Source organism: Leucopleurus acutus (assembly GCF_964270905.1).
Source record: "Leucopleurus acutus genome assembly, chromosome: 9".
NCBI classification, from domain to species: Eukaryota; Metazoa; Chordata; class Mammalia; order Artiodactyla; family Delphinidae; genus Leucopleurus; species Leucopleurus acutus.
Window position 1 is genome coordinate 22635696 of NC_139144.1, and position 26348 is coordinate 22662043.

General features: G+C 37.1%; 1 protein-coding gene across 1 annotated transcript in view; it reads left to right on the forward strand.

Moving 5' to 3' along the window:
• Positions 1 to 26348, forward strand: part of RELN (reelin) — a 511249-nt gene that overhangs the window by 313390 nt on the left and 171511 nt on the right. The window contains exons 12-16 of the mRNA XM_082846929.1: positions 15102 to 15253; positions 21582 to 21694; positions 23038 to 23246; positions 23998 to 24126; positions 24819 to 24928. Of these exons, the coding sequence (XP_082703055.1) occupies positions 15102 to 15253; positions 21582 to 21694; positions 23038 to 23246; positions 23998 to 24126; positions 24819 to 24928 (713 nt within the window). The remainder of the gene's footprint in view (positions 1 to 15101; positions 15254 to 21581; positions 21695 to 23037; positions 23247 to 23997; positions 24127 to 24818; positions 24929 to 26348) is intronic.

Here is a 26348-nt window from a genome sequence, read left to right on the forward strand (position 1 = left end):
TGAATATGAGCATTAGCATAGCTGAAGAACAAATTAATGAGCTGGAAATTTGAGTCTTGAAATCTTTCCAAAACTTAGGGTTATTGGATGTAAGAAAAAGAAATGTAAAGTGTACGGGGGAGATTGGCACTTCTAACATTAGAAATAATAGGAATTCCAAAAGGAGGAAGGGTCAGAGGGGATATGTGGAATGAAATATTCAAAAATATAATTGAAGACAAGTTCCCAATACTTAAAAAAGAAGAAGAAAGAAAATGTTTAGCAAGGTGGATGGAAAAATATCCAGTCCTAGACCATCAGGGAGAAACTTTAGAATGCAGAAAAAAGAGGAAATGCTAAAAGCTTCTAGATGAGATTCACTGTGTAATACTTTCCTTAGTAACACTAAGCATAATTTTATAAAATGAGGCAGTTATCTTAATGTTATGAGAGAAAATTATTTGGAACATAACATTCCCCTCCAGTCAAATATCATTCAAGTATTGGGGAAAAATAAAAATTTTCAGACACACAGGGTTCAGAAAGTTTACTACTCCTGAATGCTCTCTGAAAGAATTACTAGAAGATGTATACCTGGAAATTAATCCAAGAGAAACATGATAGATTCAAGAAACAGGAGTGAGCAAGGAAAAAAGTAAAGCTTGTAGTTCAGACTGAAAAAAGTATTGATTATTGAAAATTTTTAATAAAAAATTGGAATTAAAGCCCAGATGACCTCAATATGAGAGGTACAGAGGGAGAGTGACAAGAAGAGAAGAAGAAGGAATTAAAATACTGCCAAAGTTCTTAACTTGCTTGGAGTGAGGATATAGATCTTGGGTAACTCTTAATGGTAATAGAAAACTTTAAGGGTAAATATGTGTGCTAAAGAAAATAGATTAGACCAGAGAGTAGACAGCAGAAGCAAGAAGAACTACATTCCTGCAGCCTGTGGAACAAAAACCACATTCACAGAAAGATAGACAAGATGAAAAGGCAGAGGGCTATGTACCAGATGATGGAACAAGATAAAACCTCAGAAAAACAACTAAATGAAGTGGAGATAGGAAACCTTCCAGAAAAAGAATTCAGAGTAATGATAGTGAAGATAATCCAGGACCTCGGAAAAAGAATGGAGGCAAAGATGGAGAAGATGCAGGAAATGTTTAACAAAGACCTAGAGGAATTAAAGAACAAACACCTAGAAGAATTAAAGAAGAAGCAAACACAGATGAACAATACAATAACTGAAATGAAAAATACACTAGAAGGAATCAATAGCAGAATAACTGAGGCAGAAGAACAGATAAGTGACCTGGAAGACAGAATGGTGGAATTCACTGCCATGGAACAGAATAAAGAAAAAAAATGAAAAGAAATGAAGACAGCCTGAGAGACATCTGGGACATTAAATGCAACAACATTCGCATTACAGGGGTCCCAGAGGAGAAGAGAGAGAGAAAGGACTGGAGAAAATATTTGAAGAGATAATAGTCAAAAACTTCCCTAACATGGGAAAGGAAATAGCCACCCAAGTCCAGGAAGCACAGAGAGTCCCAGGCAGGATAAACCCAAGGGGAAACACACCGAGACACATAGTAATCAAACTGACAAAATTAAAAACAAAGAAAAATTACTGAAAGCAACAAGAAAAATTACAAATAACATACAAGGAAACTCCCATAAGGTTAACAGCTGATTTCCCAGCAGAAACTCTACAAGCCAGAAGGGAGTGACACGATATATTTAAAATGATGAAAGGGAAGAACCTACAAACAAGATTACTCTACCAGGCAAGGATCTCATTCAGATTTGACAGAGAAATCAAAAGCTTTACAGACAAGCAAAAGCTAACAAAATTCAGCACCACCAAACCAGCTCTACAACAAATGCTAAAGGAACTTCTCTAAGAGGGAGACAAGAGAAGAAAAGGACCTACAAAAACAAACCCATAACAATTAAGAAAATAGTAATAGGAACATACATATTGATAATTACCTTAAGTGTGAATGGATTAAATGCTCCAACCCAAAAACACAGGCTTACTGAATGGATACAAAAACAAGACCATATATATATATATATATATATATATACTGTCTACAAGAGACCCACTTCACACCTAGGGACGCATAGAGACTGAAACCGAGGGGATGGAAAAAGATATTTCATGCAAATGGAAATCAAAAGAAAGCTGGAGTAGCAATACTCATATAAGATAAAATAGACTTTAAAATAGAGAAGGTTACAAGAGACAAGGAAGGACACTACATAATGATCAAGGGATCAATCCAGGAAGAAGACATAACAATTATAAATATACATGCACCCAACATAGGAGCACCTCAATACATAAGGCAAATACGAACAGCTATAAAAGGAAATAGTAACACAAAAAAGGTGGGGGACTTTAACACCTCACTTACACCAACGGACAAATCATCCAGACAGAAAACTAATAAGGAAACACAAGCTTTAAATGACACAATAGACCAGATAGATTTAACTGATGTTTATAGGACATTCCATCCGAAACCAGCAGATTACACTTTCTTCTCAAGTGCACATGGAACATTCTCCAGGATAGATCACATCTTGGGTCACAAATCAAGCTTCAGTAAATTTAAGAAAATTGAAATCATACCAAGCATCTTTTCTGACCACAATGCTATGAGATTAGAAATCAGTTACAGGGGAAAAATGTAAAAAACACAAACACATGGAGGCTAAACAATACATTACTAAATAACCAAGAGATCACTGAAGAAATCAAAGAGGAAATCAAAAAATACCTAGAGACAAATGACAATGAAAATACGACAATGCAAAACCTATGGGATGCCGCAAAAGCAGTTCTAAGAGGGAAGTTTATAGCAATACAAGCCTACGTTAAGAAACAAGAAACATCTCAAATAAACAATCTAACATTACACCTAAAGGAACTAGAGAAAGAAGAACAAACAAAACCCAAAGTTAGCAGAAGGAAAGAAATCATAAAGATCAGAGCAGAAATAAGTGAAATAGAAACAAAGAAAATAATAGCAGAGATCAATAAAACTAAAAGCTGGTTCTTTGAGAAGATAAACAAAATTGATAAACCATTAGCCAGAGTCATCAAGAAAAAGACGGAGGAGACTCAAATCAATAAAATTAGAAATGAAAAAGAGAAGTTACAACAGACACCGCAGAAATACAAAGCATTCTAAGAGACTACTATAAGGAACTCTATGCCAATAAAATGGACAACGTGGAAGAAATGGACAAATCCTTAGTAAGGTATATGCTTCCAAGACTGAAACAGGAAGAAATAGAAAATATGAACAGACCAATCACAAGTAATGAAATTGAAACTGTGATTAAAAATCTTCCAACAAACAAAAGTCCAAGACCAGATGGCTTCACAGGTGAATTCTATCAAACATTTAGAGAAGAGCTAACACTCACCCTTCTCAAACTCCTCCAAAAAAATTGCAGAGGAAGGAACACTCCCAAACTCATTCTATGAGGCCACCATCACCCTGATACCAAAACCAGACAAAGATGCTACAAAAAAAGAAAATTACAGACCCCTATCACTGATGAATATAGATGCAGAAATCCTCAACAGAATACTAGCAAACAAAATCCAACAACACATTAAAAGGATCATACGCTATGATCAAGTGGGATTTATCCCAGGGATGCAAGGATTCTTCAATATACGCAAATCAATGAATGTGATACACCATATTAACAAATTGAAGAATAAAAACCGTATGATCGTCTCAATAGATGCAGAAAAAGCTTTTGACAAAATTCGACACCCATTTATGATAAAAACTCTCCAGAAAGTGGGCATAGGGGGAACCTACCTCAACATAATAAAGGCCATATGTGACAAACCCACAGCAAACATCATTCTCAATGGTGAAAAACTGAAAGCATTTCCTCTAAGGTCAGGAACAAGACAAGGATGTCCACTCTTGCCACTATTATGCAACATAGTTTTGGAGGTCCTAGCCATGACAATCAGAGAAGACAAAGAAATAAAAGGAATACATATTGGAAAAGAAGAAGTAAAATTGTCACTGTTTGCAGATGACATGATACTATACGTAGAGAATCGTAAAGATGCCACCAGAAAACTACTAGAGCTAATCAATGAATTTGGTGGTTTCAGGATACAAATTTAATGCACAGAAATCTCTTGCATTCCTATACACTAAAGATGAAAAATCTGAAAGAGAAATGAAGGAAACACTCCCATTTACCACTGCAACAAAAAGAATAAAATACCTAGGAATAAACCTACCAAGGGAGACAAAAGACCTGTATGCAGAAAAGTATAAGACACTGATGAAAGAAATTAAAGATGATACAGATGGAGAGATATACCATGTTCTTGGATTGCAAGAATCAATATTGTGAAAATGACTATACTAGCCAGAACAATGTCCCTATCAAATTACCAGTGGCATTTTTCACAGAACTAGAACAAAAAAGTCTTAAAATTTGTATGGAGACGCAAAAGACCCCGAATAGCCAAAGCAGTCTTGAGGGAAAAAAATGAAGCTGGAGGAATCAGACTCCCTGACTTCAGACTATACTGCAAAGCTACAGTAATCAAGACAATATGGTACCAGCACAAAAACAGAAATATAGATCAATGGAACAGGATAGAAAGCCCAGAGATAAACCCACGCACCTATGGTCAACTAATCTGTGACAAAGGAGGCAAGGATATACAATGGAGAAAAGACAGTCTCTTCAATAAGTGGTGCTGGGAAAACTGGACAACTACATGTAAAAGAATGAAATTAGAACACTCCCTAACACCATACACAAAAATAAACTCAAAATGGATTAGAGACCTAAATGTAAGACTGACACTATAAAACTATTAGAGGAAAATGTAGTAAGAACACTCTTTGACATAAATGACAGCAGATCTGTTTTGATCCACCTCCTAGAGTAATGGAAATAAAAACAAAAATAAACAAATGGGACCTAATGAAACTTAAAACTTTTGCAAAGCAAAGGAAACTATAAGCAAGATGAAAAGATAACCCTCAGAATGGGAGAAAATATTTGCAAACGAATCAATGGAGAAAGGATTAAACTCCAAATCATAAACAGCTCATGCAGCTCAATATTAAAAAAACAAGCAACCCAATCCAAAAATGGGCAGAAGACCTAAATAGACATCCCTCCAAAGAAGACATTCAGATGGGTACGAAGCACATGAAAAGCTGCTCAACATCACTAATTATTAGAGAAATGCAAATCAAAACTACAATGAGGTATCACCTCACACCAGTTAGAATGGGCATCATCAGAAAATCTACAAAGAACAAATGCTGGAGAGGGTGTGGAATAAAGGGAACCCTCTTACACTGTTGGTAGGAATGTAAATTGGTACAGCCACTATGGAGAACAGTATGGAGGTTCCTTAAAAAAATAAAAATAGAATTACCATGTTACCCAGCAGTCCCACTACTGTGCATATACCTAGAGACAACCATAATTCAAAAAGACACATGCACCCCAGTGTCCATTGCAGCACTATTTACAATAGCCAGGTCATGGAAGCAACCTAAATGCCCATCGACAGACGAATGGATAAAGAAGATGTGGTACATATATACAATGGAATATTACTCAGCCATAAAAAGGAATGAAATTGGGTCATTTGTAGAGATGTGGATGGATCTAGAGACTGTCATACAAAGTGAAGTAAGTAAGAAAGAGAAAAACAAATATCGTATTTTAACACATATATGTGGAACCTTGAAAAATGGTACAGATGAACTGGTTTGCAGGGCAGAAATAGAGACACAGATGTAGAGAACAAATGTATGGACACCAAGGGGGGAAAGTGTTGGTGTCATGAATTGGGAGATTGGGATTAACATATGTACACTAACATGTATAAAATGGGTAACTAATAAGAACCTGCTATATAAAAAAATAAGTTAAATAAAATACAAAAATTCAAAAAAATTTTGCAATTTATGGGCTACATAACTTCTAAAGCATTAGGTTAACATAAAACAAAGAATACTTAGTCCAACAAATGCCAGGAAAGTGACAAAAAATAAACAATAAAAAACAGGGTAAATAGAAAACAGAAAACAATTTGGCAGGAACATATCAGTACAATCTGAACATATCAGTACACAATAAATTTGAGTGAGATATATTCATTTATTAAGTGAGATTTTCACAGTAGGTTTTTAAAAAATCAGCTATATGTTTGCTATTTATGAGAGACTCAAACTGGAACAACACAAGAAGTTGAAAGTCAAAGAAGAGAAACTAGTATACCAGATAAATGCAGCAAAAGAAGCAAGGAGGCATATTAATTTCAGATATTCAAATCCGATAAAGTAGAATTCAGATTTAAGCATTAAAAGGGCTAAAAAGGAGTATTTGTGTGTGTGTGGCTTTTTTTTTTAAATCTTTATTAGATTATTATTGCTTTACAATGTTGTGTTAGTTTCTGCTGTACAACACAGTGCATCAGCTGTCTGTATACCTATATCCCCTCCCTCTTGGGCCTCCCTTCCACCCTCCCCATCTCACCCCTCTAGGTTGTCACAAAGCACCGAGGTGATCTCACTGTGCTATACAGCAGCTTCCCACTAACTATCTATTTTACACATAGTAGTGTATATATGTCAGTGCTACTCTCTCAATTCGTCCCACCCTCCCCTTACCCCACTGTGTCCACAAGTCTGTTCTCTACATCTGTGTCAGTATTCCTGCCTTGCCACTAGGTTCATCAGTACCATTTTTCTAGATTCCATATACATGCATTAATATACGGTGTTTGTTTTTTTCTTCCTGACTTACTTCACTCTGTATGACAGAATCTATGTCCATCCACATCACCACAGATGACTCAATTTCCTATGCAACAGTATATGAAGAACACTTTGCACAACGCATGACATATAATAAGCAATCAGAAGACTTAAAAATTGGTTGTCATTCCAACTATGCTTACTATCGGTAATGGGATATGACCAAAGTGGTACTCAAAGAAAAATTATATTCATAGTAACTAATAAGATATGAAAGAAACACAAAGTTGAATAGTCCAGTGAAACCTACATTGGATTCTCTAAATAAACCAATGAAATGTCATTTTTAAAAAGACAGTATTAGTTAAAATGATAATTGGATATATTTTAAAACCATGGAAGTGCTAAAGTGGATCAGAGTAAACTTGTTGCAAGCTGTTAAAAGACTTCTTGGGCTTCCCTGGTGGTGCAGTGGTTGAGAGTCCGCCTGCTGATGTGGGGGACACGGGTTCGTGCCCCGGTCTGGGAGGATCCCGCGTGCCGCGGAGCGGCTGGGCCCATGAGCCATGGCCGCTGGGCCTGTGCATCCGGAGCCTGTGCTCCAGAACGGGAGAGGCCACAACAGTGAGAGGCCCGCGTACCGCAAAAAAAAAAAAGACTTCTTACTTGTTCTGGTTTGCTTTAGATGTGGGTTCTAAGATTACTTTCTGTTTACACAGATTGTTTTTCTGTTTTGAAACATAGTAAATTTTCAAATAATAAAAGAATAAGTTCATATGATTAGGTATGCTAAAATTGTTCTGGAATTCCTTCATAGAAATTTTAAACCCTTCTTTAATTTGCAGCATGTGTACATCTTTGCTTTTGGCACTGCCATTCTTGAGTTGGTTAATAACCCCTTCCCCTCTCCAAACCAGCTGTCCCTGTTAGCATCCAGAATACAGCAACTCACTCCCTCTTCAAGAGAGGACACTCTTTACTGAAGACACAGAAAGAAGAGAATGAAATCTGAATCCTCCCAAAGTGATTTAATTCCTCACAGCTTGGCATAACACTAGCCCATTATAGGATTTTTCTGTAGAAGGCTTTAGAGGAGGCTGCTGGCACTGAAATGTTCAGATGCCCACTTCTTCAGCATGTTTCATTTTCTGTAGTCTTTCCTCAGTAGTTCACCTGCTGCACACTGACCACAAGGTAGTCCTGAATATGTAGGAGTTTATACGAAGGAAAAGCAGCGCTCTGACACCTCACAAAACATAGCTCAGGGTTATCTAGAACATATTCAGGAGCATTAGGAAATTGAGAATTAATTCCTCAGCCCCATAAAGTATGCTAAGTAGTATAATTATTTAGCTTTGTATTTTGAAACATGAGAATGACATAATGACTAGTTTGGCATATATGTAATAAAATATTATGTGACACATTTATAAAGAGTTAATAGTAACCTGGAAAATGTGTATATTACTAATGTAAATGAAAAAGGGCAAAATACAAAACCATCTGTATAATATTATCATGACCGCTTGGAAATATACATATAAAATGGTAGAAATATAGTAAAATATAAATTGTTCTTGTCTCTGGGGTAGTATGGTTATAGGTGATTTTTTTCTTCTATTCTTTCTATTTTCCAATTTTCCAATAATGAGAATATTGCTATCATACTAGAAAACAAATAGATGGAATACCCAGAATTCTCCCACGTACCAGCAAGACATAGAAAAGATGCCAGAGGGCAAACAGGACTTATCCAATGGTCAGAGAGATTAGTCTCTGGACTGCTGACCTGACTATTTCCAGTTCTCTCCAACCTCCAGTACTAACAATCCTGCTCTGCTACTGTCACACCCTATTAACAGCTTTATAAATTTGTTCTGAAGAAGCTCTTTCAAGAAATATATTTTAAAACAGCTCGTGTAAGATTATAGAAAAAAATTTGAGCACAGATAATGTTTTCCTCAGGTCAGCCATGACTTAGTCTCTGATAGGTGATTTACTATAAAGAGACCAAAATACAAGTATTAGTTATGTTTTTTAATGGCATTGCTTAGAAAAGAGGGTCAGTCCTGAAACTGACTCAAAATGTCTTTCTTAAATTTCAATGCTATCCACTGGAATAAAACCAAGAAAAAAGCAATATAAACTCAATCAAACAAATTTATATTGGCTTCCTTGTTCTGAGGAGATAGTTCCAAAGAATGTTACATATACCTTGAAAACCAAAACTGCATATAGACCAACAAGAACAATCTCCATTATAGCCCCTTCAATGTCAGTTGATGCTTTTATTAAAAATTGGCTTTAGGGCTTCCCTGGTGGCGCAGTGGTTGAGAGTCCGCCTGCCGATGCAGGGGACACAGGTTCGTGCCCTGGTCCGAGAAGATCCCACATGCCGCGGAGTGGAAAGGCCCGTGAGCCATGGCTGCTGAGCCTGCGCGTCCGGAGCCTGTGCTCCGCAATGGGAGAGGCCACGGCAGTGAGAGGCCCGCGTACCACACACACACACACACACACAAAAAAAAAAAAAAAAAAAAAATTGGCTTTAAAATTACATAGAACTCTTCAGAACAGTTTGAGCATCTTCTTGCTATTTTCTACAGTTCTTCCCTCTATCCTACCCAGAAGAATTATGTTACCTCTGGCATTTTATTTAAGCTTCTAATTCAGGGTAAGTGAATTTAAGATAGACTGACAGACTGAGTTAACACTGTATTAAGTGGGTCTTTTTTTTTTTACAGGCATGTTCATTATTATTAAAGTAAAACCCACTTGACTATTTAGATCACATAAGTAATAAATATAAGCACCCCGATAGATTTGTAGCCAAAATCTTAAACTGTACAAAAAACCCACGGATAGAATGTACAGTTTTTCTTTCAGCTAAGTATCCCCTTGCTTAAATTGTTTAAGCAGTTACCCTTTGCATATTGTACTACAACATTGTCTAAGATTGCTGCTCTGCTAATTCTAGTGTGAAAAAAAATAAAAATACTCATTATAACTTAGAAGTTCATTTGAATTGCCACTTTCACTTATTTTAAAACAAAAATAGTACTACACATTACAGGGGGAGAAAAGGAAACTAACATTTCTTGAAACTGTAATACGCCAGGCAGTACATCATTTTCTCTAAACATCCTCAGTCTAGGTCATATTTCTGTCTTATTGGTGAGAAAGCTGAGTGCTTTCTACCATTTTGAAGCCAATATTCTTTATTAATGTTATTCCAGAAAGAGTGTAAATAAATACAATGCATGTAATAAAAACCTAAAGCAAAATTGAATTTGAGTGAAATACAGGGGAACCAATTGAAGAAAAGAATTTTTGAAATGCAGTGCATGCAGGAAAGCCTTCAAATAGAGCTTATCCTTTACCTTCACCTAAGCTGTCATGCTGGAGGAAAAACCTATAAATGCAATGAAGGTGGAGAAGCCTTTAGTCAAAATGACCTCACAGGACTCATGCTAGAGATAAACCTCATGAATATAAAGGAATGTGGAGGGTCTTTTCCTATGGCACATCCCATATTAAATATCAGAGAATTCATCCCAAATAGAGAGAGACCTTATGGATGTAATGAACTTATTCAACCTCAGAGAATATCTAGTAGATTAAAAAAACCTTATGAATTTGGTAAATGTAGGATCTTAATAGCCAGGCTCTATTCTATATCTTAGTTCAAACCTAAAGTCACCAACTTTAGGTGGTTTAATATATTCTGGGAAATATAATTAAAAAATGTTGGCTTCCCTGGTGGCGCAGTGGTTGAGAGTCCGCCTGTTGATGCATGGGACACGGGTTTGTGCCCTGGTCCGGGAGGATCCCACATTCTGCGGAGCGGCTGGGCCCGTGAGCCATGGCCGCTGAGCCTGCGCGTCCGGATCCTGCGCTCCGCAGCGGGAGAGGCCACAACAGTGAGAGGCCCGTGTACCGCAAAAAAATAAATAAATAAATTTTCATAGATAATGTGAAATGTTCCACTACCCTTTAGAGCCTTTTATGCCTATATTTGTAGGGAAAAAAGTGATTAAAATGTAAGACCTTTATTGCCTATGTTCATATTCTTAGTAATTTTATCAACCTATGATGAGATCATTTAAGTTTTCATTCTGAATTATAAATTGAATACCTTTCTTTTTTCTGAAAATGATTTTCCTTTTGCAAAAAAAAAAAAAAAATGCGTAAAGTAAAAACTAAAAGTCCTCCAATGCTAATCCCACTCCACACTGTTGAAATGTAGGCATATATTCTGGCATATATCATTCAGAAATTTTGCTGGCTATACAAAAAAAAAACACTAGAGTCACATTTCCCTTACTATACTCAACTTGATATTTTATTTTATTTTTTTATAAATTTATTTATTTTTGACTGCGTTGTATCTTCGTTGCTGCACGCGGGCTTTCTCTAGTTGTGGCGAGCAGGGGCTACTCTTTGTTGCGGTGCACAGGCTTCTCATTGCGGTGGCTTCTCTTGCTGTGGAGCACAGGCTCTAGGCGCGCGGGCTTTGGTAGTTGTGGCTCGCGGGCTGTACTAAGCGCAGGCTCAGTAGTTGTGGTGCACGGGCTTAGTTGCTCCGCGACATGTGGGATCTTCACGGAGCAGGGCTCAAACCTGTGTCCGCTGCATTGGCAGGCGGATTCTTAACCACTGCGCCACCAGGGAAGTCCCACAACTTGTTTTTTTAAAACTTAACAATATATTATGAATGTCTCTTCTGCCAGTAAATATATATCATTATTTCAGAAAGGCACTATACCAGTTTATCTAACTAAACCTCTATTAATAGACAAAGAATATTATAATCAAATTTTTGTATACTTGTTAAAGTATTTCTGAAAGAGATATTCCTAAAAGAAAATTAGAGAATCAGACATGTATGTGTACATATACATATGTACATGTATGTATGTATGTAATTGCATTTTGATAGTTACTGCCAGATTGCCCTTCAAAGAATATGCGTCATTCTTTTTTTAAGCTTGTGAAGAAAATATTCTTAATTTCAGCTTTATTGAGATACAATTGACATATAAAGTTGTAAGATATTTAAAGTGTACATTGTGTGATTTGATATACATACACATTGTAAAAGGAGTCCCTCCATCTAGTTAACTAACATATCCATCACCTCACATATTTATCTGTTTTTGTTTGTTTGTTTGTTTGGGGTTTTTTTGGTGAGAACATTTAAGTTTTACTCTCTCATATCATTCTTTTTTAAAAATTTTTATTGGAGTATAGTTGATTTACAATGTTGTGTTAGTTTCAGGTGTACAGCAAAGTGAATCGGTTATACGTATACTCTCATATCATTCTTAAAACTATTAAAGTATAAGCTAATGCAAACATAATTAATTTTATTCTCAAAGCATTCCAAAGCAGCTGATAGGGAGGATCATCAGCTTTCCAGCTAAGAAACTTCTTTAAATTATTTTTGCTTACAAAAAGAACTCTCTTTTTGACACAGAAAGTAGAAGGACATACTTTAAAATATAAATTAAATATTATTGTGACCTTTCTACCTCTAAGGAATGAAGTTGCCTTAAGGCATTTTATTGATTATTAAACTTTTTTTGTGTGTTCCAACTTCGCCCCACTCTATTATAAATAATAGATACCAATGTATTTATAATAAATAATGTAAGGGATCTTTTTTTAGAATTAGCCATCAAAGATAAATATAAATTGCTCTGTTGCAGAGAGTTCTCCCCTCTAGCATACATTCCTTCAGAGGCAGTTCACAAAGAACCACATTTCCTTGGAGAAAACATAATTTAAACCATAGAAAAGTAACACTCCTTTTCAGGGAAATTGTGGTGCCATCCAAGATATTGCCCAAACTATAGAGCTCTTTAAATACCACTGCTGGCCTCCAAGATTTGGTCGTGCTATAATTTTACTTCATGTAATTATTACATTAAGAGAGAGTCAGAGACCATGACATTTTTGTACTTGGAAAAGACCATAACTTTGCAACCTTACAGAGAGGGATTCTGAAGTCCAGGCAGGTGAAAGGGCATCTCTGAGGTCCCTCAGTAGTTGATGCAGCTCTGGGATCCCCTCAAGGATACTTTGCCTCCAACTAAGCTCGAGCCAGTGTTTATACAAATTCACGAAGAATGAGCTTGTGCTACAAGAAGCTCCTACTGAATTTTTAATAAATGCAAGATAATTTATTTAAAGCAATGAGACTTCTACAAAATGATTTTCAGATTTCTCTCTGCTTTTTTCTCTTCAGAGCCAACTAAATCAAGCCTTTGATTTTAAATATTTGGGTTTCAAAAGAAAATAACCTCATTTTTGTTATCTTCCAACCTTTACAGTGGGATAAATAAAGACTGGAGTAAAATTGAATATGTTGGACTTTAAAATAAAGATTAAAAAGAAATGCATAGCCTGGATGATATCTCATATAGCCCTCTCAGTGGTAGAAGTCAATGAAAATAATTTCTTTAGATTAATCTAAAAGAGTTAATCATTTACAACTAATAAGAGAAAAAGACTACTAATCTCATTTCTCACTTGAATAAAACGTTCTTTCAGTCCATGACAGTCTGATCTTTTCCAATTTAATTTTTCATTTTAAAAATACCCTAAAGCAGATGGATGCCTAAAAGGAGTCATCATATGCATCATTTATAACCTTAACTTGCTTTATGGAGCAGTAGGCTGAGTGGCTTTATTGGGATAAATGGAGCAGGTGAAAGACCAATGAACCAGTGTGAAATTTTCTTGTATGAGTCGAGAGAGGTTCCTGGTATTTACAGTGGTCCAGTACTATTAAGAGCTGCTTCTCCTTGAACAGCTGATTCACTTCATTGTACAGCAGAAACTAACACAACATTGTAAAGCAATTTTACTCCAATTAAAGAAAAAAGAAAAGAAATGATAAATCTGAAAGACTGTAACACAAGGAGAGTATCTGCAATAAAAAGTTTTTTGAAAGAAGAAAAGGAAAAAGAGCTGCTTCTCCTTGAATGATTGATAATAATTATTTTTTTTTTGCGGTATGCGGGACTCTCACTCTTGTGGCCTCTCCCGTTGCGGAGCACAGGCTCCGGATGCACAGGCTCAGCGGCCATGGCTCATGGGCCCAGCCGCTCCGCGGCATGTGGGATATTCCTGGACCGGGGCATGAACCCCTGTCCCCTGCATCGGCAGGCGGACTCTCAACCACTGCGCCACCAGGGAAGCCCGATAATAATCTTTTAAAAGACAAAAAATTAAGCATTTCCTAAACATCTTGGTCTCAACCAGTTCAACATAATTGTCCTGGCACAGTGTCCTCTTTAGAACTGTAACTACTAAAATAACAGTGAACTAAGAAACAGAAGATCTCAATTTAAAACCGAACAGGCAGTTGGCCTTAGGCAAGCCACTTACCTCTGTGTGTCCCAGTTTCCTCTGTCTGTAAGCAAGTTAGTTGTGTGAAAAGCGGTAGCCAAGTTAGACATGAGCAGAGATAAATACTAAGGAGATATAAGAGTTTTTATATATTAGATATTTTTATTTTCCTACATATTCAAATACCTATTTGACAGTTTAAATCCCGTCCCCTTTTTGAAAACTTGCTAGATTCTTTCCAGCTTGTATGACTTTTCATCCTATGACTATTTTTTAATGTGCCAAACAGCATACAAGTATTTATGATACTATGGCACTATCTTTTATGATTTCCTTTTTCCTTAGTTCAAATTGGATTCCCCACCTCAACTGTAAGTGCTTTGAGAATAAAGGCTATCATGTAGTAGACAAACTATACGTAGTATTGATTAAACTTATCCTGTACAGAAAAACTGTAATTGTGAATGGAATGTGTTTTAAACTTTGTTCATTACCCACGATCTGTAGTACCCCATCTTATTCTTTTTAATTTTTAAATTTTTTGCTGCATTGGGTCTTCATTGATGCTCAGGCTTTCTCTAGTTGTGGGAAGCGGGGGCAATTCTTCATTGCAGTGCGTGGGCCTCTCATTGCAGTGGCTTCTCTTGTTGCGGAGCATGGGCTCTAGGCATACGGGCTTCAGTAGTTGTGGCACACGGGCTCAGTAGTTGTGGCTCGTGGGCTCTAGAGCACAGGCTCAGTAGTCGCGGTGCACAGGCTTAGTTGCTCTGCGGCATGTGGGATCTTCCTGGACCAGGGATCGAACCCATGTCCCCTGCATTGGCAGGCGGATTCTCAACCACAACACCACCAGGGAAGTGCCTGTAGCACCACATCTTTATTTCAGAATTATTCATTACTAAGTATATATTCCTCATTAAAAATAAAATGTTATACTCTATAAAGTTTTGACTTACTATTTTAACTCTTAGTGATTGTCATTTTTTAAAGGTGGGACATCTTGGGAGCTGTCATTGGTACAGAATGTGGAACAATAGAATCAGGTTTATCAATGGTCTTCCTCAAAGATGGAGAGAGGAAAATATGCACTCCTTACCTGGACACAACTGGTTACGGGAACCTGAGGTTTTACTTTGTTATGGGTAGGTACATTTTGAACAAATTTTATTGACCTAGGGCAAATTCTAGATGAGCACCTATTTCTGAGGAAGTAAGATTGTTTGTTGTCTACAATATAAAATTAAAATTCATGAACTATGAGTTCTACTGGTTGAGCAAAAGTCTGTGGTGCTCACACCTGCCTCACACCAGCCTTGCTGGAACCGTCCTGTGCAAGAGCTAGTCTTGTTCTTGCATGACTAGGCCTAAAGACAAAATGCCTTTAGACCTTCCTTCCACCTTTCCTGCAATGGTCATAGCTGAAAAGACAACAAGAGAGAAGCTAAGAACAAAGTAACTCCTTTGTCCAAAGCCTCTAGCCTCCCCCAAATACAATTATCAAGGTGAATCATTTGTTCTCATGGATATCTCATCATTGCATAACTCTTTCGTTGTAGGAAGCTAAGAAAGAAACAGATTTATTATACTTTTTAATGCTTTAATACTATTCTCTACTTTCTAATATGTTGGCAAACACATAAAGGAAAAAAGATGTTATTTTTCTTCAGATGACTGCAGAGCAAATAAATAGTTAAAAGTTTAGAAAAATACCCAAGGAGGAATTAGGGGGTTGAAATGGGTGTCCTCTGAAATTTATCATTTTCGTCAGCAAGAGCCACAGTTACATACTCTTTCACTAGATGTCATTCCAGAAATGTGAGTAGGTGTCACATGCCTTTTTGTTAAATGACTGGAAAAGCACAGGCAACACCTGGAAGTGAAACAGGAAATAAACACTGTCCACCTTTGACCTTACTAGCAAAGATGTCAATTCATCAGGACAAACAGAACTTCCAAGTCTAGGCTTCTGCAGTGCCTATTATTTTTCTCACATTCCTCACCTCCTACAGCTCAGAGTGGCAAAGCAAACTTCAGATTGTATCATGCTCTCAAATACATTGCCTGTGTGATGCTACCTCATTTTCAATAATGATCTGTTTGGAAACAGGGAAGTTGTGGATATAAAATATAATAATATAATCTTCCTGCCATAAGGATATCCTCACCTTAACTCTGAAATGAGTTGTATATTTAAAGACCCAGACCTCAATTCCTTTAAATAATTAGAATTCAAACTGGCTCTCATTTTATTAAGAGTGATTCCTGGGAAACTTTAAGAACTGCACTCACCCCCTGGCAAATTGTAATAAACATTTAATATGCCCATCTAATTTAAGTATTTTCCTTTTTTTTCATTTTTCACAAAATATATTTGAATTCTTCATTTTTTAGTAGTAAATTACGGTAAATCAAACCATTCGATGCCTTTATATGAGAGATTGTCATCTCTATATAAGAGATTAAGTCATCTTTAATTCTTTCTAGAACAAAGCAGATTATTAATGAATCAATTAAAATTATATTGACTCGGAGGAAAACATTCACTTGAATAGACCCGAAGTACCTTATCCCAAATAAGAGCATCTCCATTCGATTAAAAAAATTAATGAGTCCCTATTGAATGTAGAGCACTGAGCTAGCATATGTAGAGACTACAACTGGGGAAAATAATGATACCTAAATCACAGAGTTGCTGATCAATGAGTTAATACATGCAAAGCCTTCAAAATGGTATCTAATAAATACTTAAGACTCAATATATCTTTGGTTCTTTATGTATAAAAATTACTTAAGAGCCCTTGCCCACAAGTAACACTTAACTATAAAAGAGATTGCAGTTTGGCTGTAATGGAATGAAAATGTTATGGAAGTGCAGAGGAAGCTCTGGGTATTGTAGTGGAGGGATTAGGGTAGAGTTTCACGAAGGAGATGGTATTTGAACTGGCCTTGAAGTTTCAAGCTAAGCCAGCATTTTGAGAAAAATCACAAGTATAAAGGAATATGACATGTTTGGGGCTGGGTGATTTTCCCAGTATAGTTGAAAGGAAAGACATAAACTGGAACTAGAAAAGTGAACTGAAGCCAGAGTAGTGAGTGACTTTCTTTAACATCATACAGAGGAATTTGGATTCTCCTACTCTAGGCAACGTGGAGCCATCAGATGATTTCTGTCAGTTCTATAATATATTCTCATCTTTGTTTTAGAAAGATAATTCTGGCATAGTGTGAAGGAAAGACTGAAATAATCAGAAATTAGAGGATAGAAGACCAGGTAGGATAGGGTTGACAGATTTAGTGAGTGGTGGGGGAGACTTATTTAAATTTAAATTTCAGATAAACAGCGAATAATTTTTTGTATAAGTATTGGTCATGCAATGTATTTTAGCTGGCAACCCTAAGTTAGGGAAGCTATTGCACTGGTCCAAGCAACAAAGGAAGTATGGCAATGATGGTGGCAATAATGTGCAGGAGGGGACAGAGATAGAATAACTGGAGAAGGAACCAACTGAAGTTCACACCCAACTGACTAGGGACTATGAGAACAGTCTTGAGAGGACACATTTCTCTCCTGGATGTTTGGAAGAATGGTGCCATTTCCCAAAATAGGAAATGTCAAAAATAAGTATGATCACAATAAAGATCAAGTGTGCAGTAGAGGATTTTGATATTAGATTTGTTGAGGTTGAGGGTTCTGAAAGGCCATATGAAGGCAGAAATTCTACTCAGGGGCTGAATCGGATTTGAAAGTTGTCAGCATACAGGTGATAACTGGAGCCACTAAAGTTGCTATGTTCTCCCAAGCAGGAGACAGAGTAAGCAAAGGACATGAAAACTCCTTAAGGAAAACCCTCACCTAAGTATAGGTAGAAGGAAAAGGAGTAGACAAAGGATGCTGAGAAAGTGCATAAGGAAATGCAGGAGGAGGGCATGGTTCTATGCTAAAGAGGGAAAGGAAGAGAGTGGTTCAGCGGTGGGATGACAGGGAGGTGATCAGCAGTGTAGGAAGGCCACAGAGACAGAGGTCAGAGGTCAACCAGGACAGGGCTGAGAGCCCAACTGTGACTCCCCATGGTGTGGTGCCTGGGAAGCCAAAGAGCATAGAGTTAAAAGAAATGGAGACGTGGCACTGACTGAGAACTGCTCTTTCAGGAAGTTCACCAGTAAACACAAGGAAGGAAATGGGGTCTGACCTTGAGGAGAAAGCAGAATCAGCAAAGGTGTTTTTAGAATAGGATAGGGTAGGCTAGGCTAGGCTAGGACAGGACAGGATGACAGTAGGATAAGGTAGGATAAGACTGGATTCTACAGAAAAGACTTCAAAAGTTTGGTAGCTGATAGAAAAGAAAACAATATGGGAAGAGATTTAAGATATGATAGACAGTTTTTAAGTAACCCATCACTGAGTATGGTACCTTAGGAAAGTCAGTGACTGATTGTTAATCTAGACCAGATCACACTCCTTTCTTCTTAGACACTGCCTACGTGTCCTTCCTGGTTTCATCCTTTCGTTCATATCAGTCTGCTGTGACTACCATTTCTGGAAAATTTGCTCAACTTTCAAAGTTTGGTTCAAGTTCTATTTCCTTCATTCACACATTTTCATTTATACAACACAAATTATTTGAGGACTAGTATCCAGCACTGTTCTTAGAGCCGGAATGCAGTGAACATGACAAAAATAATGTAATATACATCATTCATTTGGGTTTTTTGGTTTTGTTTTCTTTATTATTCCTTCAACAGATATTTACTTAGCATCTCCTATATACCCAGCCCTTTTAGCCTACACTTGTATCTCTTTTCTCTGAATTTTGACTGCAGTTATGGCAGCACAACACAGTTTACTGCTAATCATCATTCTTTCATGTATATTAGACATGTGTATTAGTTACTTGCTGAATTACAAACTTTTTGAGGTCAGGGCTTATCTCCCCTTTAGGCCCAATGTCCCGCACATAGTCAATAAAAAAAAATCACTTTCTTAATATAAATGAGTGTCTTAAATCTACTTAAAACAGGATTTAAAATACTTTAAAACTAACTGTCCATCTAGTTTCTATTGAAATTTTCTGTACCTTAATTGCTGTACAAAACGCCCTTTGAGTCACACCTTTCCACAATACATCAAAGTGAATGAAGCTGAAGAAGAATCCGTGTCTTTCTGTAGGAGCTGCTGTCACTGAAACTTCACAGAACTGATAAATTGCCCCAAGAGGGATCTTTCAGATAAAGTCTGTCATCATTTTAAAGTCTTGGCTCCTTTTGGACTTTCTTCTTCTGTCATTCTGGGCTGGATGAGCCTCCCATGTGGGTTTCTGTTCTCTCTGAACTCAGGTGCAGTTCACGAACTGTTCTTGAGAGAGCAGAGAGGATTTACAGGGAACAAATTTTAATGAAATTAGAGAGAATTGTTGTTTCAGTTCCTATGTCTCTGGATGTGGTGCTTTAAACCCACACTGCCTGTGACCTTTCACCTTTTTTTGTTCTTTTTTGGTAAGTCTTTAATATGGGCTCAATAGTCAATTCTTAAAAGTTACATTTTAAAAAAGAGAATTTAATTTTCATGGAGGTCTTTCCCCCACCTCTCCCCCCGCACCAGACTGTCATTTTGAATGGCTTTACTTGCTATATTTACTATAATCTTAAAGTATGTAATGAAATGCTAAAAATATGATATCAGTTGTCAAAATCATGAGATTTTTCTCGACAGGTTGCTGCCATTGAACAATAAACATCTTTTAGGATGGGGTCTACATTATCCCTATATCTGGCTTCTCTAGTCTCAATTCAGATTACTTAACTCAGTAAATATTTATTATATGCCAAGTTACATATGTCTGACAGATGTAACATGCCAGATTTCACAAATACCACCATCCAAGTTACTTCTGTTATCATGGTCTTTCTCGTACTGGTCAGGTTCTAGCTTTCTTACCTAACATCACATTTCAGTAATTTCTCCCCAGGATCAGATCCCAGTTACCCAGATCGAGTTTAAGCCAGACACTTGCAATAATTGACACTTTATTTTTTTATACAGATGGTGAGTCTCAGGCTTTTTTTTTTTTTTTTTTTTTTTTTTGCGGTACGCGGCCCTCTCACTGTTGTGGCCTCTCCTGTTGCGGAGCACAGGCTCTGGACGGGCAGGCTCAGCGGCCATGGCTCACGGGCCCAGCCGCTCTGCGGCATGTGGGATCTTCCCAGACTGGGGCACGAACCCGTGTCTGCTGCATCGGCAGGCGGACTCTCAACCACTGTGCCACCAGGGAAGCCCTCAGGCATTATTTATTGATTTTACTAGATTAACTCTTAAAGGGTAACTTTATTCTAGAGTTTTTGAGGTTGCTTTTTTGTCACCGTAGAGTATTAGCAACAAAAATTGCCTGTAGGTAAAAATTAACATTGATGGTGGTTGATTTAAGAACTGGAAGAGGGTTTTTTTAAAAGATAATAATAAAAAGTTAATGTTATAAATTTTGGACCTTAGGGGTAGAATATTTGCCAGGAAATCCATGTACATATCACCACTCCTGCTATTATGTTTGGTGCTGTTATGAAGGATGATGGTGAGTGGGGAGAGGTTTCTGGTTAGACATGTAATCCTTTAAAATCCAGGTTAAGCAGACAATTGATAGAAGCCAGCAGTAATAAGGATTATTGGCCGAATGCGGTAGAATAGAGGGTCAAAGGCTGAGACATAACATCAACTCCTGGCTCTTCCACCAACTGGTTAAATTATCTTCAGTTTCAGGTACTTGCTCTGTTATTCAGCTGCATCATCAGGATGATCTTAACTACCTCTCAGTTCTAACTTTATATCATTTCATATGACTATAAAGTAGTGTGATAGAGAGTAAACTACTCTATATAGCTTCCAAGAATCAAATGAAGTACCAAAAGTAAAAATGTAAAATGAACTGCATCTAAAATACAAATACCCCAATAAAGATGTTAAAAAAAATCTTTTTCCTAAGTACTAAAAAAAAGCAAATACCTAATATGTGCTAAAATATTAAAGATACTACATACAACAGTTTAAGTAACACACTGCTTCAGAAATCCTTGATTCAGTGAGTCACCACAGTTTTTTTAAAACCGTAATCAATAGGTTCTGAACTTGGGCTATAAAGACCTCAAATATAAGGAAGTAATGGTTCATTAAAAAGCAGAGCACACTTCTTTAATGAGAGTTAAGATATGGACAGGTAGTCACAGTTTGTTGCAGACTATTATTTGAGTAATCTCATTAAGTAAATAGTTTGGCCTTCACAAATGTCAAGTCTTTGATCTTTAGCATGGCCTATCTGAACTATCTTCATAAATTTTTCCTTTGGGTCTGGTTACCTTTGTTTAGGGTCATTCTTAAGTGACATCTGGGTTTCATAATTATTTTTTATCCTGAAATTTAACACTACGTTTTACATGTTAATGGATGCAAGTTGGTACTAACACTTAAAATTTTTTGTGCAGGAGGGATTTGTGACCCTGGAGAGTCTCATGAAAATGATATCATCCTGTATGCAAAGACTGAAGGAAGAAAAGAGCACATTACACTGGATACCCTTTCCTATTCCTCATATAAGGTACCCATGCCAATCTGTGTGTCAGATGGCCCCACCCCAGTCCAGGTCAAAACCATGAAGACCATGCTAGATGCCGTGCTAGAGGATAAATCTCTCTTCTGGCAGCCCAGAAAGTTGCCACATTTCTTTAAAACAGTGACATGGACATTATTTTAGCGTTCACTTTTTTTTCCTGATACAAACAAAAAGTGAGGTTTTATCAGGAAGAGTGAATTACAGCCCATTAGAGACAATAAGGAGGAGCCCAACACTCTGACAATTATTCTCGTCCCTAAGAAAGCCCTAAAAGTGGCTCTAACTATGCAGCTTCACAGACTTGGCATCAGGCATAGTGACTATTAATTTAGCATTTGAGGTTTCCTAGGCAGAAGACGTTGTAAAAGTACAGATTGCTATTACCTTTGCTTTTTTCTTTGATAATTTGAGCCAGAGATTGAGTCTTTGGAGCCAGAGATTTGCCCTTTGGATTTAGGACAGATGTTGGCTCTAGTTATTTGCAAACATCTTCAAAATTATGTGATGCTTATCACAAGGTAGAAAATTATCCTCTTCTAATAGTAGATGTATTAGTGCTGAGAGTACACTCACACATTCATTACTAGTTAGCCTTCCCTCCACGTTGATGGCACCTTCGGGACTTTAAAAAGTTTGAACACAGCCAGCCTCTAGCATCTCATAGCTTCAGTTAGGAAGACAGGAGATAAGCATCAAGGCTAGAATAGGGAACAACCAAAGAAAGTACCCAGTACACTCCACATGCTACGGTCACCCAAGTTATACCATTTGGGATTTCATAATGGACCACTCTTCCAGCTGTGACTAGGTAGGGTTCCACCCGCTCTGGTCAGCTGCATGCCTCAGACCAAATCAATACGTCAGTTATCGTGGATTAACTCTTTGCTCTGGCTGTTTCCGCTTAGAGTCCTATTTTCAGAATACCTAGTTTGGCAAAGAATTCATATTATACAATACACTTTAAAAGAAGACTGAGACGAAATGTAAATAAGTTGCTTTTATCTTGTGCTAAGGTAGATAAAATGGATACATATGCTTTGATAACTTTTAAAGACCTTAAACCAGTTTATCTTCAGGTAGAGAGGGCCTGATCAGTCACACACAGGGAGTTCCAGGTGTCTGCAAAGGAGGAATTCTGAGTGACTAAAATGAGTGCCCCATGAGGACAGCATCTTCTACATGAAATAACAAATGGAACATACAGAATATTGCTTGGTGCTTAATCAACGGCAGTTAGGTACATAGTAATTGCAAGATTGAATTTAGGAGAATTCACAAGACTCCCGTAGGGAAGGTTATGAGTGATTTTGGTTTCCTTTGTTTTGAAGGTTCCATCTTTGGTTTCTGTAGTCATCAATCCTGAACTTCAGACTCCTGCTACCAGATTTTGTCTCAGACAAAAGAACCATCAAGGACATAATAGGAATGTCTGGGCCATAGATTTTTTCCACGTCTTACCTGTTCTCCCTTCTACAATGTCTCACATGATACAGTTTTCCATTAATCTGGGATGTGGAACACAGCAACCTGGGAACAGGTAGGAAGCCGCATTCTGTGCGCCTGTGGACAAATTAACAATGAACACGTGGACTTGGCTATTAAATCAGAGCAACTTCTCAGTAGGTTTTCAGCTGAATTTTTAATAAAATATCCATTAACAAAGTACACACTTTCCCTCAAAGGAAGAAAAAAGTTCTTCAATTAATATGTAGAGTATGATTAGATAGATTTTGATTAGAAATGGCTTTATTCTAAGAGCTTGGTCTTAGGTATCAGAGGTGTTTGGAGGAGCTGTGGCAGCCATCCATTCTGACAGATTGCTGAGAGAGCAGAAAAAACAAACCAAAGAAAAGCTTGACCCCAGTTGGTTAGTGACCCCGCAATAATAGGCACAGAAATCAATTAGCACTTCAAGAGCTATGACTTCTCGGTTTCACTTGCTGAAGTGTTGCCCTTGTCCTTTCTAAGGATTTTGTCAGTCTGACATTCACAGGATGAAGCGGCAGTGTGAGACATGGTAATTGCCTTGCCATCTATCAGATTCAGGAGCACAAACTCAAGTTCGCATTCGCTGTCTTTAAAACGTATTTTGTTTCTATAGCAGTAAATTAACTGCTTGCCTTTTGAAAGCTGGTCAGACTTCAGTAGAACGGAAGATGCTTTGGAAACAGCATCTTAATTTGGACAGTAGTTCTACAGATGTTTAATGTCCCTCGCCAGAGATGAGTCATTTCATTACATTTGTTATCTTTGCCCCTTTTTTGTTGTGCTTGGTCTGGTGTTATCAGTGTCAGCTTAGAGTTTTCTACCAACCATGGGCGTTCCTGGTCCCTGCTCCACACTGAATGTTTGCCTGAGATCTGTGCTGGACCGCACCTTCCCCACAGCACGATCTACTCCTCGGAAAACTACAGTGGGTGAGTGCATTCTAACATAGCAAGAGATCTGAATCCATGTTGCAGACTCAAAGTCGATGAGTAAGCCTGAGATTAGTGTTTTTGGCATAACAGGTAAGGAAGCTGCCTTCTCTTTTTCATCTGATTTAGTAGTGATCTCATTTTTAAAACAGACAGTAACTTTGGTAAATCTGATGCAAGATCACAATTTGTAGAGTCATTCATTCTTTAGGTATTTGGCTTTTATATTTTGGATTACATAAATTTAAGTTCTATACGATGACCCTATAGTTACTACCAGAAGGCTTATTGCCAAAATACTTACTTAAGAAAAGATAGACAAATGGAAGAAAGTCAAGCTTTGGAATTGAACCTGGGCTCAAATCCTGGTTCTGCCGGCTATTGATACTTGTGTAATGCTATTTACTCTAACTTTCCATGTAAATTAAGGACAGTGATTGACCCCCTTAAGGACTGTTAAGAGAATTAAAGATGACTATGTAAAATACTTGCCACTTTACAGGATAAGCACTAGATAAATAGATCAACAAACTCCACAGGTGAATTTAAAGAGTTCATTACCAAACTTAAGTGCTATCTCAAGCATACAGAGACTAGAACTTCAAAAGCATGTAAAATAGATTCAAAAGATGTGAACATGGATGTGAAACTGTTTTGTGCTAAGAAGCTCTTTTGTGCTAAATTTCTTTCAGGTGGAACCGAATAACGATTCCTCTTCCTAACGCAGCACTAACCCGGGATACCAGAATTTGCTGGAGACAAATGGGACCAATCCTTGGAAACATGTGGGCACTTGATAATGGTTAGTTTATGTCTGTCATAATCACATGCCATTGATGTAGCATCTTCCTGTGCTTTTGTTCATCAGCACAGACTTAATCACCGTTCTAAGTCATGGTCTCGCGATTCATTAAATGCCCTTTCTTCCCTTTCTCCTTTGCATTCCGTTAGAAGCCCAGGGATGCACAATCAGAAAAAAAGACAGCGGAGTCAGCAATATTAGAGGCTAGAATGTTGCAACATACATTATTTTAAAATGCATAAAGTCGTGAAACTCAGACTTGTACTTGATGACAAGGGATATCCTAACATTTTCCCTGAATGTTTTCTACAAAATTAACATACATACCATCCTGCATGTATTAAAATAAGACCCATTCTTCTCTTAGTAGCTACCACAACATCTGGAATGCTTCTCCTGTAGATGCAGACACCACACATCAGGAAACGTCATCTCTAAAATGAAACTTCTGAAGTGAAACTTTTACCTCTTTTTCAGAAAACAGTATAAAAGGAAAATTCAGAAATACATAAAATATCCTGTTATCTTTAATTTTTAAGTGAATTGTTGATAAACAATGTTGTTGCATTACATTAAAGCCAATATCACTTATGACAAGTGCACTGAGAAAAGATAATATTTAATCTATTGGAGTGCATGACTGTAAATTTCTTATATTTTTTATTAATAGCCAACTCTTTTAATAATTCTCATTACAGGCAGATTCATAGATTCCCTATTTTCAGAGAGTATATAAATCTGACTGAAGAGTTATACTACAATGAAGTAGAGGGAAGGAAGGAAGGACAAAATATCAATACTTAAGCAAATTTAGTAGTATAGCCACTGACTTGTGTCCATTTTATAAAGCAGGAAAAGCCTACACTGTTGTTTCATGCTGATTTTCCATCTCTTAATAATATTTTTGTTATTTTTGAAAATTTAAAAATTGATACATAATTCAAGAAGTTTTACATTCTTGAAACTCAGGAGTAACTTCAGGCAAGATAATTTGGTGATGAGCCAATGTAAATTTTTTAAACAATCTGTATTCAAAGAAGACCAATAAAAGACCCAGACTTCAAAGACCTTATGAGCTGTATGGATATAAACATATGGACACAAACATAGTGTATTTGCAAAAATGTCTAAGGATGAATTTGTTAAGATGGAATTTCTCCATTGGTAGACTATTTTGCATAGTATTTGAATTAATACACCTGTTAATTAGCTCTAGGGAATGAGTATGTGCCTCTGGTTTATGGGATATGGATGACATTTTCCTGCTGTCATACTTTTCAGTGGTCCTATAATGAACTTAGATTACTTTAAATAATCATAAAAGAAATTGGAAAGTCAGTAATGAAATAAAGCATATAAGGAAACTAAGAGCACAAATGAAGTCACATAAGCCTGTGAAAAGAATATCTAAATTTCCTAA